General features: G+C 52.4%; 1 protein-coding gene across 1 annotated transcript; it reads left to right on the top strand.

Moving 5' to 3' along the window:
• The first annotated feature begins 7512 nt into the window (after positions 1-7512).
• Positions 7513-12883, top strand: LOC135919504 (solute carrier family 35 member G1-like). The gene is made up of 2 exons (XM_065453377.2): positions 7513-8904; positions 12712-12883. The coding sequence occupies exons 1-2, from the start codon at positions 7621-7623 to the stop codon at positions 12859-12861; spliced, it is 1434 nt and encodes a 477-aa protein (XP_065309449.1). The 5' UTR covers positions 7513-7620; the 3' UTR covers positions 12862-12883.
• Positions 12884-13166: the final 283 nt, after the last annotated feature.

The raw sequence follows: 13166 nt of genomic DNA, 5'->3' as shown, positions 1-13166 counted from the left end.
GACCTGCCTTCACAAGATGCCAGAATTTATCACGCGGCCCTAACATAGCTACAAAGCTCACCCGGATGGAAGATCGAAAGTGGGGGTTAAACCGTGACAAATCAGCATGGGAAGTTAAAATCATGTGGATTAATACAGCTTTTGTAAAAAAAAAGTCATTTGTGTTTGTAAGCCTTATATGACCGTTATCGGCTATGTTTCCCAATGCCCCGGGGTAAGGCTACGTTACGTCAAGTTTATATGCAGGCAAAGGGGGATATGTAGCGAAATTTTAGCGGTTCTGGCTTAATTAGGAGCGTTAAATAATTACTGAACACGTTTTTTTTCTTGTACTTTCATGCCTTCTACGAGGTTCGAAGACGTGCTGCGGTAGCCCAGTGGCGTTGCGCTGTTCAGCCCGAGGTCGCGGGATCGAATCCCGGCCGCGGCGGCCGCATTTCGATGGGGGAGAAACGCAATAAGCGCCCGTGTATATCGTGCATTATAAGTGCGCGTTTAAGAACCCCAGGTGGTTTAAACGAATCCCCAGAGCCCTCCACTACGGCGCCCCTAAAAATCATATTGCGGGGTTTGATGTGCCTTTTAAAACAGCGATATAAGTTTTGCACCATGCTCGATCGATCGTTTCCTTCACATACGTGCACTGCAATACTTTTCTATGATCTCCTTCTTACTTCGTACATTTGTGCCTCTCTCAGCCTTCAGGAGTGCTTTCTGCGCCACGATACGTAGTAGACCTGTCCATCTAGATATTCCAAGATGTCCAAGTATATCGGCCCTGCAGCGCCCTTATTTTCATCGCAAAACGGGCCGGAAGTGTCCTTGCCGCCCAGCTTGGTTTGGTTTGGTGCCTGTAGTTAAAGCACAACCCACTACGGGGGATTGGCCATGAATCGGCGGCAGTGGCCTTGCCGCCATTCTTGCTTGACGCCCCACTACATTGTTAGCGGCCGCGAGCCCGCGCGCTTCACGAGACCAAATACAGCCTCGGTTCTGATACAGCACCAGCTCGGTGGCCGCCCATGGATGCGGCAGAAACGGGTCCACAGGCCGAACGGGAGCCGAAGCAGGCGGGACGGAGTCATGACGACGCCGATGCCTCGCAGGTGTCGCTGCCGCGGGACATATCGACCATCGCGTTCGTTACGTCCGAGACCCACGCGCTCGCCCTGTTAGCCCTAGTGGCCGTAGCCGCCCTCTTCTTTGACGCCCTGCGGAAGCAGCGCCTCGAAGAAGGCGTCGGGCGACGCCAGGCGCGTGCCTACCTGTCCAAGGCGGGAAACGCCAGCATCGACCCGTGCGACGACTTTCACGAGCACGTCTGCGGAGGCTGGAGCCTCAACATGGACGAGTGGAGCTTCTCGAAGGAAGTTCAGGCTGCCCAGAAACTGCACAAGGCGATGGCCCTCCTCCGCTACCCAGCAGTGTCCCGACAAGGCTCCAGAACTTTCTCGATGCTCTCGGCGCTATTCAAGTCGTGCCACCAGGAGCTTCGCACCCGGCGCAACCTTCGCCACTTTGCTAACGCGATGCTGCGAGCGTCGAACATTACGTTGAGAACCTTGCGAAACACGAATGGCGTTGGCAACTGGCTCAAAACCGCGGTCTCCATGAGCGTGGTTCTGGGTCTTGACCCACTCTTCGCGTTGACCGCAGAGTCGCGCGGCGTGCGGTACGTGCTGTCGCCAGCGTTTCGTTTCGACACAACGTGGAGCAAGAAGTTCAACGTCAGCAGCATATCGGCTGGCTGGTTGCGCGGCCACGACCTCGAAGCAGCATTCGACTTGCAGGAGCGTATCGCCCGCCAGAGGCTGAGCGACGGTCAGTGGGAGGCCGTCACTGCCATAGGACTAGCGAAAGAAGTCTTCCCGCGCCTAGGGGTCGGAGCTCTAGAGGACTGGCTGCGTGCCGTCAACGCCTATGTCAACGTAAGCGTGACGTGGACAACGCCGGTCGGCATTTGGTACGTGGACACGTTGGCCGCCATACTGAGGTCATTCTTCGCGGTAAGCGATGCTGCGAGGACTGCATTTATGTACATGCACATCCTCGAACGCGCGCAGGACTACGCAGACGCGTCCCGCCTGCCCTATTACGACCGGCTCGCCTTCTGCGTGGACGTGTCGAATACGGCGAGCTTGGGCCCCGCGTTGAAGGCGTTCGCGCTGCACTCGCTGGCGTCTCGCGATGCCCTCGGCGCCGCCCACGACTTGTACTCGGCCGTCTCGGCGAATACGGTGTCGGCTCTCTCGAGGCTTCGTCACTTGGACCGGGCTCACCTCGCCGCCGTCCGCAGCGCGCTGACGAGGATCGTCAGGAGGAGCGTGCTAGACAGCGCCGCGATGCCGGCGTCTGTTTTGGACGAAGCTTACCGCGATTACCCGGCCACGCCGAACCTGTATAGCGGTGTTTCTATCGGCAGGGTTATTCCTTATAAGGGCAAGGAGATGGGTCGTCGAGCCGCTTGCTTTACTGTGTACTGGAATTCGCTGACGTTCTTCGATGACGACAGACTCTGCCTCCTGCTGGAGGGCCTTGTCCCGCCCCTGTTCTATGCCGGTGCCGGAGACGACGTCAACTACGGCTCGCTGGGATTTCTCATCGCGCTGGCCCTCGCCGATGAACTGCTCGAGCAGCTCGGGTCCGGCTCTGCGCAGCAGCAGTTGGCTTTGCGGACGCTCGAGGAGGAAGCGGTGCGCTGCTTTCCCGAACAGAAGGCACACGCCACGCATGGCGCCGCAGTGGCTTTGGCTATGGCAGCCGCCTTCGGGGCTTTCACGTCGCAAGCCGGCCGTGAGAGTCGCGACGGTGGAAGTTCGTATCGAGCGGAGCAGCGGCGCATGTTCTTCAAGCGAGCGTGCCTCGTTACATGTTCGCAGAAATTCTTCACCGTGAACAGAAAATTGATCCAGCCCAACGCCAAGTTTGCATGCAACGCAGCAGTGAGCGCCACGCCGGAGTTCTACGAGGCGTTTTCGTGCGAACACACGAAGGAGCGAAACGTGCGCGCCTGCCTGTTGTTCTCGTAGCCTGGACGGCCTTCGTGCCATCTTGCTTGAAGGACACCGCCGCGTGATCGCGCAACGTTTATCAAATGGCCGCTTCTAACTTGTTTCGTTAACCAATGAATTGTGCACGTCCTTTGATTCTTGGATTGCTGCGCGTGGCTGTACAGTGAATGTAAATGAACACGTTCAAATGATTAAAAATACCGTGTCGTAGTTCTAACTTCGCTCTTGGTACAGCGTTGTCAATAACATACAGTATACGGTCGACTCTTTGAGGGAACACGCGAGCGCGTGGCCAGCGGTTCACGGCAGCGCTAACTGCTGGCGAGACTTGAGAACGCGGAACATGCATACGCCTAGATCATAGAAAAATAGAGGAGACTACGCCTAGTATATAGATACATACAAGGGCGATGCGTTCGCCGCGTCGCCTGTTACTTGGCCGCAGGTCTCGGCGCGCGCTAGCGAGCGCTGGCCCTTCCGGCTCTTTTTGTATTTTCCCGTTTCGCGGTGCGAAATATCTGATACCAACTCTGCCTCCTGCTTGTTGAATAGGCAGACATGGTTGGAAGGGTAAGCTTGGTATCCTCGCTGCATCGGGCTTCAATTGCCTTGTCTGTTATCAAAAGTGGCCAGCTGCTGCGATCGGTATGTCAAAAACATGACAAGGTTATCGATGAGCACTGGCACAATTAAGGTTGCGGAAGCGACAGAATTCCACAGTTCCTCACCCCTTACCTCATTGCGCGCACGTGTTGGTGTATCGGAATAGTTTTCATAAAACTGCATGTCCAATAGATATTATATCCGAAATATGGAGCTTCCACGGACGTTGCTTCAACGAGCAAGAAGCGAGTCGAGTTAAAACTATAGTGATAGACTGCAGCAAGAAACAAAACCATTTTTTCCCTGCTTTCTGATTACCAGCCGAACAGCAGGCAGAGTGACGGCTAGGGAAATTGCATCGCGCAAAAGAAGCGCTTGCCGAATGCAGGGCCGGGAAAGTCGCAGATGAAGCGGGGCACGCGCCGCGCTCACGACAATAGACAGTTTTAGTATAGCGTACGCTATTCCATTGCGTACGCTAAAAAATAGCGGGTCGTCACTGCGCATGCGCTGAACGCTAAACGAAATAGCGGGTATAGCGGGCGTAAACGAGTTAGCGTTTTTGCGTGGTTTGCGGAGTTTGCGGGAAACATGGCGGTGGTCCCGGCTGCCCGCTTCGAATTGAATTTGGCGTTGCTCTTGTAAAATGCGCTTCGTTCGTAGCAAATGACTGTGTAAACGGCTTTCGCTTAGCCTCAGGTCGCTTCGACGACAGAGTATTATGGATAACTTCGTGGTGTTTTGGAGATCGCTTCTCGTTTCGAACGAGTCAAAGCCTAACGAAAGAAACGTTCGAGATGTCAGCGCCACCTATCGATACATGCGCGAAATAGCCGCAACGACGGCATATGGCCTCAGAGATCCAAAGATATCGTCGGCCAACTAAAATTGTAGAAAACGTGCGCTGCTTAGCGTACGCTATATTATAGCGTATAGCGTACGCTATAGTTGCGTACGCTAAACTAAAACTGTCTAATATGCGCATGCGCCGCGTTTACAAAGATGGCCGCCAGTTAGCGCCGCGGGGGCCGCCGGCCACGCGTTCGCGTGCTCCCCCTAAGAGAGGACCGTACTGTTCATGCATAGTGGTTAGCGCATTTGCGTGAATTGCACGGGCTTGTCAAGCTGTGCCTTCTTCTGTGCCACATCCTCGGGACTTATGGTGTCAGTTCCTTTAACGTCTGCTTGGCGAGCACTGGTAGAGCTTCTCTTCGCCTTAGGGTGGACGGATTCGGCCACGGCACGTACGACCGATTGAGGGAAGCCGGCTCTTAAAAACCTGATCTGCTCTGATCTGAAAAGACACCCGGCACCTTCCGAGAACACGACTTGCGCAGCGCTTGCTCAAGACAAAGAGAAGCAATACCACGTTTTACAACTTTTGAGAGTGGGTCGGGTCGCACGGGAGCAGTTGTTTCTTATCGCGTGGAGTAAATGCAAAGCAAACTTGAAAGGTTAAATCCCTTGGTTAATGTCTAAAAAACTGTACTGAGTTATTCACAGGTAACTCAAAGGTGAATGAAAGTCAGCCTCGCCGTTGGTGACAATGACGAGGCTAACTTTCATTCACTTTTGGGTTACCTGTTATTATCGTAACGACGAGGCTGACTTTGTGAGCAAGCTTGGAATGACAGTCAGCAATTTTATCTCGTTATTGGAACTTTATTTGCACAGCACTTATGTGGTGTTTTAGTGAGCGAACGTACTTCCAAAAGAAAGGCATTTGTATCGGTTCGTGTATTGCACTGGTTCTATCGAACACAGTTTTTTTTAAATTATATTGACCACTCACTGCAACGTGCTGCTAGCTCATCTGATATGTTAAAAGTTTTTAGATATGTTGATGATTTTTTAGAATTCTCTTAGAACATGACTGCCCAGTGCTTTCAGCATGCTGTCGATTTGGATTTAGCCGGCTTAAGGTGATTTGAACATTTGCACTTCAGATATAACACATTACAGCGTTTACACATTACAGTGCATGCACATGTAACTCACTCAGCCGTACTATTCGCCTGTTATTCTGCACAGGGGCGGTAACTGAACTGCACGCGAACTCTTGTATACGCACAACTATTCAGAACGAAGGATGCTGCACGACACTTACATTATATAGTGACTCACCTGTTCGAGTCACATGCATAGAAATAAAGATAAACTATCACCGTGTGCGTGTGTGCGAGTGGCTGGGTGGGGCTGCCTGACTTACAGTTGCGCTGTGGGGTTGGTTGCCATCTCGGTGGATGCATTCGTGGATCGATCTAGGCAAAGGTTATATGTGCGCCGAATAAAAGTACCAGCGAACGGGCTGATAAACAACCCTTACATGCTGACCAAGTACGCACACCTGCGTTCTGCGAAAAAAAAAAAGCCTGCGACACAAAACCTGGGTATACTATGTCGGAAAGCTGAGCTGTTAATGGAATGGCGAACTATATATCTAACAGACTCTTTTATTTACTTTATTTTTTCTTGATTTAGCCATTCCGTATGTACCTACGGGGATGTGCCCGTTCTTGGCCAACCCTCCAGAATGGATATGCCCTACTACAACACAAGTACAGAATCCGCAAGCGTTGCTTGATAAGCGCGGTATTACACCTATCATCGCTAATCATGTACTCGGCAAGCTCCATATACGCTGCCTTCGTCCTTGCGATACCGCTGCTGTGCGTCGCACGCTGTGCATCTACCTGATTTGGACTTTGGATTCCGGCATAGCTTGCGAGCAGTGCTGTTGCATAAACATCAAATCAAACATCAACATCTGCACCGAGGTGATTCTGCTATTACAGTGAGATGGCTGTAGAGTTATACGACCACTCCAAACCGCAGCTGACACAGCAATGGTGCTTGACGTCGTTAGAGATTTGGCGTGAATGCAATTGGTGAGGACGGATAATTGTAGACGTAGTTCTTCGGTCAGTTCCAATGAGCCAGCATGATCTTACGCGTGAGATTGCGAAATTCTCTTGGAGTGTATAGCCGCTTTGAATGCCGTACCACGATCAGCGATTGCATGTTTAATTGGCGGACAGAATACAGTGACATTCTTTTTGCTGCTTCATGATAATATATGTTATTAAGCACTCAAACGGTGATGCACATTCTGTGTACGTTTTTGAACGCATGGAACATGAAAATCTAACACACAATTACCATGCATCGCGGTAAAAAGAAAAAATGGCTGTGGCTTAGGTAAGGTTAAGCCCAGGATGCGAAGCATACTAGCCTTTATTTTAGTTGTTGAACCACTGTTTAGCCTGGTGAACTGCTGTTGCTTGGCTATATTTGGTTCGGCTAGACGAAGAAACAACTCATGCATTACTTCTTCGCCTTCAAGAGTGGAACGCGACAGCGTTCCCGTCGACCCGCCAAGGGGTGTAAGACAATGGGCTACAGGGCAGCGACTACGCTCCCCGCATTGGACGCGGTGAGCGTCGAGCAAAGCAGCGTTCGGCGCGGCAACGAAATGTGCGCCTGAGCAAGAGACGCACGCCTTAGAAACAGCGCGTTTCTAAGGCAACACCGCATTCACTAGAGGCGCTTTTGTACCGCTTTGAAGCGTTGTACTCGTGGCTCAGTGGTAGCGTCTCCGTCCCACACTCCGGAGACCCTGGTTCGATTCCCACCCAGCCCGTCTTGCAAGCGTTGAGCCAAAGCCACTTCTCCTCTGTCGTGATGTCACGGTGTCACGTGATTTCATGGTCACCGCCGCGCCTGAGGAGCTGGGTTGAGCCCTCGTAATATGCTTCGCATAAAAAAAGAAAAAGCCTTTGGGGGAACGATCGTCTATAGCGGGGAGAGGCCCGTGCAGGCGTCGGAAAGAATATACTGGGTAAAACAGCCCGATTCTTGGCTCATCCCCCACTGTGGGTACGTGCCATGGTTTTGCAGGATCGTCACCATCACCATCAACCATCAAATCTCGTTCCGCGTGAAATAACCGTAATCGCCATTGTTCACCTGCGCACCAGGAAGGAAAAGGATCTGTCGGGTACGGAGCATGTCCGACGCTGGATCTGAAGCCATGCTTCCAGGCAGAGAAGAGTGCCGCGTACCGCTCATCGTTGACGCCGCCGCTTCGGAGCCGGATCAAATCAAAGGACCCCGTCGAAGCATTGCAGAACGCGCTGGCGACATCGGCGGAAAGCGGGAATCCGACGTCACGCTGTCGCTGGTCGCCGATTCGACTCTGAGCTCTGTCAACTCAGAGTCCACGGCTTCGAAACAGCAGGTGAGTCCAGCGCTCGCCCACGAAGAAATGCAGCGAGGCTCGCCTATGGATTCCAGCAGAAAGTCCGCGGATGGACAGCACACTCTGAGCAACGTTAGCGACTCCAAGGAACTCGACGTCTCCCCGAGCGTCCTCTCGCCCCTGCGGGCGCTGCGCAACTCGATCGCCGCTCCCTCGAGCGTGGTTAAGTTGGTGCGCTCGTACAGTGCGGCGAAGCCCGCCGAGCCCAGCACGAGCGACAGCAGCATCGCGCAGCGCCAGCGGGGTGCCGCCGGCCACTCGCTGGTCCTGGGCATCCTTATGGCCGCCGGCGCCAGCGCCGTCCTCTCCCTCGTCAACGTCGTCATCAAGCGGCTGGAATCCGTCAGTTCCCTCGAGGTGCTCACCTTCATGGCGTTCGGCGTGTTCATCGGCATCCTGCCGACGGCCACGGAAGAGGCGCAGCCCTTCGGCCCCAGCAGCGCCCAGCCGCTACTCGTTGTGCGCACCATCCTCTCCCTGGGCGCGGCCGGGCTGAGGCTGTCCAGCCTGTCCTACCTGACCATCGCCGACTCCTCGATCATCACCAGCCTGACCCCGCTCATGGTCGCCGTCACCGCCAGCCTATTCCTCGCCGAGCCTTGCCACTGGACGCAGGGCGCGGCCGTGGCCCTGTCCATCCTGGGCATCACCCTGGTGGTGAAGCCGCCGTTTCTGGCAAATACGGGGATCGCCTTCACCAAGGATCAGTACATCGGCATCGCGTACGGCCTCTGCCACACCGTCCTGAACGGCGTCACCACCGTCTGCATCCGGGCCACCAAGGGAGTGTCGCGCAGCGTCGTTGTGTTCCACTACGGCTGCCTCTCGATGCTGCTCGTGTCAATCGTGTCGATCGCCGTGGGTCGACTCAAGATCTTCTACGACGGTTCGCAGATCGGGTACCTGCTGCTCATCTCGCACCTCACCTTCGCCGTCCAGATGTTCCTCACCAAGGCGCTCCAGATCGAGAACGCCTCGGTGGTCACCATAGTGAAGACGTCATCGGATGTCATCTTTGGATTCGTCATGCAGGTATGTGGCGGTAAAGAAGCGCTATATTGGCTACACTAGACGTGAATAAAACAGGACCACGCTCAGGTTTGGTTTTAGACTAAGAATATATGGAAAGAAAAAGGAAGTACGCGTGAATAAAATTAGGTACATACTATTAGACGCACCGCAGTAGGCACAGCTGGCTTGATTTACTAGGGAGGAGGATATTTTAATGAAGAGAAAGGTGGAGAGGTCGGCCTGTAGAGCGTGTCTCTAGCCTGCTATTCCTCACTGGAGTAAGGGGAAGGGACAAATGCAGGGAGAGGTAGGTGGCAGGTGATTTTCTTCTCCCGCCTATCCCCGCCGCTCGTCGGAAAACTAACGGGCGCAGCTCCGAGATGTGAGCCTGCCATGACGACCCGACCCAAAATTCCTCTGTGCACGCTACCTGGACATCCCAACCTCATCAACGTAGACATGGACGGTACCTGTAATAGCTCTAACGGAGACTAGCGCCCACATATCATTTATGCGCTCCATCCTCCGTGCTCGTCTAAACAGTTCTCACCCCCGCTTCGATCACTGTAGTCTGTTACGTTTCGCCTACGACGCGCGGTAAAGCCAGCGCGGATGCAACGTACGCCGGAGCTTCGTTCAAAGCGGCGGACATTTTGGCCCGTTCGGAGCGGCCGCGACGCATCCCCGCCGAGCGCGTCCCGGCATGTTCAGTGCCACGTGTCTTTGTGTGTGCGTGTGTGTGTGTGTGCCCACGCTTGTCAAAGCGCGGCAGCCGGGGAGAGGAGCTCCCCCAGTGTGAAGCGAGGAGGTCTGACCGGCGCCGGCCCGGCTGATGCGTCACCTCCTTGTCTCTACATGTCTCTCAGTCCGTCCGTAGCTCGCTGTCACGTGGTATCATCTCGTGACCTTCCTTCTTGCCCGCGACGCCAAGAGTATAAGAGCAGCTGCCCCCGGACGCCAGGAGAGAGGCTCCGATTTCTTCTGTTGAGTAACGTGCTCTCCCGTCTCTCTACTTCGGTCGACCTGACCGCCCGCTCTTTGCGATGCTAGAATAAACAAGTTGTTCTGTTAGCAGTCGCCTCATGCTTTGCTGGGACCTTCGGATGCTTCCAGTGTGCCCCAGGCCGCCAGGCCAACGCTACCCTTGGGGCTTGCGACCCATTTGCAACAACGGGCGCCAACGGTCCGGTTGCAACAACGGGTGTCAGCACTGAGGTTCCAACAGCTGATGGCAGCGCTGAGATTCCAATAGCCGGTGCCATCGGTGCGGTTCAAACAAGTCCGCGTAGCTGACGGTGCAACTCCGATTGTTACTGGGATGTGTAGCGCCCGTGTTACTGTTGCTGGCTACCATACTTTGTGTTATGTTTTGAAACAGTGCCCGCATGAAATCTTCTTGGGATTCAATTTTGTCTCCTCGTTCTGCACATATTGACTGTTCTGCCGGCATTGTTCAACTCGCCCTAACATATGACGTTGAGACTTCCGATCCGAAGCCTAGTCGGCTATGCTTTGCTGAACGCATTCGCATGACCCATCTTGCTGTGATATTCGTAGATGTCATTCCCGATCAACCAATCACCGACGGTGAATAAATCGTGTCTCTGTTCGCACAACGTCAAGTTTCCACACACGGTCATCCGTATAAAGGAAAGTACCGCGTGTCTCTCAATTGTGAATTTCAGCCTATGTCCTCAAGTGCTGCCTGAGGATATCTCCCTTGCAACCATTGCACTAGCCTGCGACTACGATACTTCCGCTTTGACTTCTAATGCACCGTCGTCTACCAGTTCCTATTCGGACGTGCAAATGTGTTAGAGAAAGCCTGACAAAAATGATCGCGCCTGACCTTCCGGCTCCCTACGTGAACGCGTTCCATTGCCTACTCGCATCGTACTGGGACATATTTGATCTCAGTGACCTACCACGGGGCCAGACATCCGTTGCAAAGCATCGCATAAACACTGGCGATGCAAGCGCGATACACCGAGGACCCTATCGTGCATGCTCAACTGAGCGCCAAGTCATGCAGAAGGAAGTCGACAGGATGCTTGCCCGAGATATCATGGAACCTTCTTCAAGTCCTTGGGCTTCTCCTGTCGCGCTTGTTAGAAAGAAAGATAACAGCTGGTGCTTCTGTGTAGAGAGAGAGAAAGAAGTTTAATGACACGAAATGCCGAGAGGTCGGCCTGAGGTATATTCCTCTAGCCAGCTACTCGGCATTGGGGGAAGGGGAAGTGGGAAAGAAAGAGGGAAGAAAGAGGTGCATGATGTGTGACGATGACGATAGAAGGAAGATGTAGAAAATATGGCAAGCAATTGGGCATGCTCAAAGTCTGCAGTCCAGGCCCGTAATTTTTAAAAAGTTCAGTAATGCCTTGATGGCCTTAAAACTTGACTGAGCGTCTGGCCAAGAGCCTAAAATAACATCCTCCGACAACGGTGCGCTGTCGAGACGCGTAAGGTCCTTGACCAACCTATCACGCTCTTCCACAAACTTAGGGCAGTCACAAAGCACATGACCTATAGTCTCAGTCACATTGCACACCTCACAGTGTGGAGACTCGGTGCGTCGCATGAGGTGCACGTATCCGCGCGTAAACGCTACCCCCAGCCTTAGTCTGTGCAGAAGACTGGCATCGCTTCGTTGAATTGTCGGTGGTAGCCTAAAATTCATGGTGGGGTCCAATCTCTGGAGTCGTCTGTGGCGATTACCTGGATTGTCCCAGTGCTTTGCTGTCAATTTTCGGATGACACTGGAGAGGAGACAGTTGGCGTCCGCTCTTGAAAAGGGAATTGAAAGCAGTGACTCTCGTTCTGTGTAGATTATCGGAATTTTAACGAGGTAATAAAGAAAGACGTGTGCCCCCTGCTAAGGATAGATGACGCTCTTGACTGCCTATACGGTGCAAAATATTTTTCTTCGATAGGCCTGCGTTCGGGGCACTCGCAGATTGCTGTTGACGATATGGACCGTGAAAAGACCATCTTTATTACTCCTGACGGCCTCTATCAGTTCAAAGTAATGCCATTTGAGTTATGCAATGTCTCAGCTACATTTTAACGTATGATGGACGCTCTCTTTCACGGTTGTAAGTGGTCAATCAGCTTCTGCTACCTCGACGACGTAATTGTCCTTTCGTCGACTTTTGAAACATCACCCGAGCGTCATCTTCTCTCTCATCTTCATCGCTGACAGCGCTTCGTAACAATATGGCACAATAAGCTATACTATATTTGTCAGATGTGCGGATGAACGCTTTAGACACACTACATGCAGAAGTAATATCGTCCACACAAAACGATGTTGCGCAAACACATTTCGCATTGTCTTCACGTCGCACAGGTCCTAGAGACGACCGTCTAAGCCAGCCTCACATAGAAAATTCGAAAGTGACCTTACATATATACGTTGCGTTGGGCATGGTCAACTCTTCACAGAAAATCAATATTGCCTCTTACTGATTTTCTGTTATCTCGTACATTAACGACGAGACGTTCACATTTCCCTTCTCTAATAAAACAGAAAACATCACTTTCTTTTCGCGTACAGTACTTCTTAATTCAGCAGTAGCCAGGAAAAACTTCTTTGACTATATCTACAATATAGTGAGGCGCAGAGATCTCCAGCCTGGTTAGCCACCCATACTTGCTGTGAGCGTAAGTTAACGCTCTGAGTAATGCACAGAGACTGACAATAGTGATTTGATGCGATGCAATTTTACCGTTTGTGTTGTGTGGCATAGACAAACTTTCTTTTCGTTTTGTTCTCCGGTGCTAAATTTACAGTGCACGGTGTGAGTGATGTTCAACACATCTTCTACGCAGGCAGTGTTCTTGAACGTGTACCCGGACTTGTTCAGCTTGCTCGGCGGTACGTTCGTGCTCGTAGGCGTCGTCATCATCGGCATGCGCAAGATCGCCCAGGCATCCGCGCCTGATACTATGCTCAGGCGGAGGCTTCGATTTCTACTTTAATTAAAAAAAATTTCATGCCTGATATATATTTTTGTCCAATGACGTGGACAAACCTGCATTCAGTAAATGTGAAACATTGAACAGCGTGGATGAATGTGATGCCTGCAAGAGCGTACGCGATGCAAAGGGCAAGCCAGATTGATCAATTAGGTGCAATAAATAATACGCAACAACTTATATATAATACATGTTTTGAGGTCTAATGGAACGCGTCCTCTACCGACCGTAACGTTACATCATCATCATTCATCATCATCATCATCATTTATTATTCCCTTAATGGCCCCATGTGGGGTACTACATAG

The sequence above is a fragment of the Dermacentor albipictus genome, chromosome 2 (genome assembly GCF_038994185.2).
Source record: "Dermacentor albipictus isolate Rhodes 1998 colony chromosome 2, USDA_Dalb.pri_finalv2, whole genome shotgun sequence".
Classification (NCBI taxonomy): Eukaryota; Metazoa; Arthropoda; class Arachnida; order Ixodida; family Ixodidae; genus Dermacentor; species Dermacentor albipictus.
This window is presented reverse-complemented; position numbering and strand designations above follow the sequence as displayed.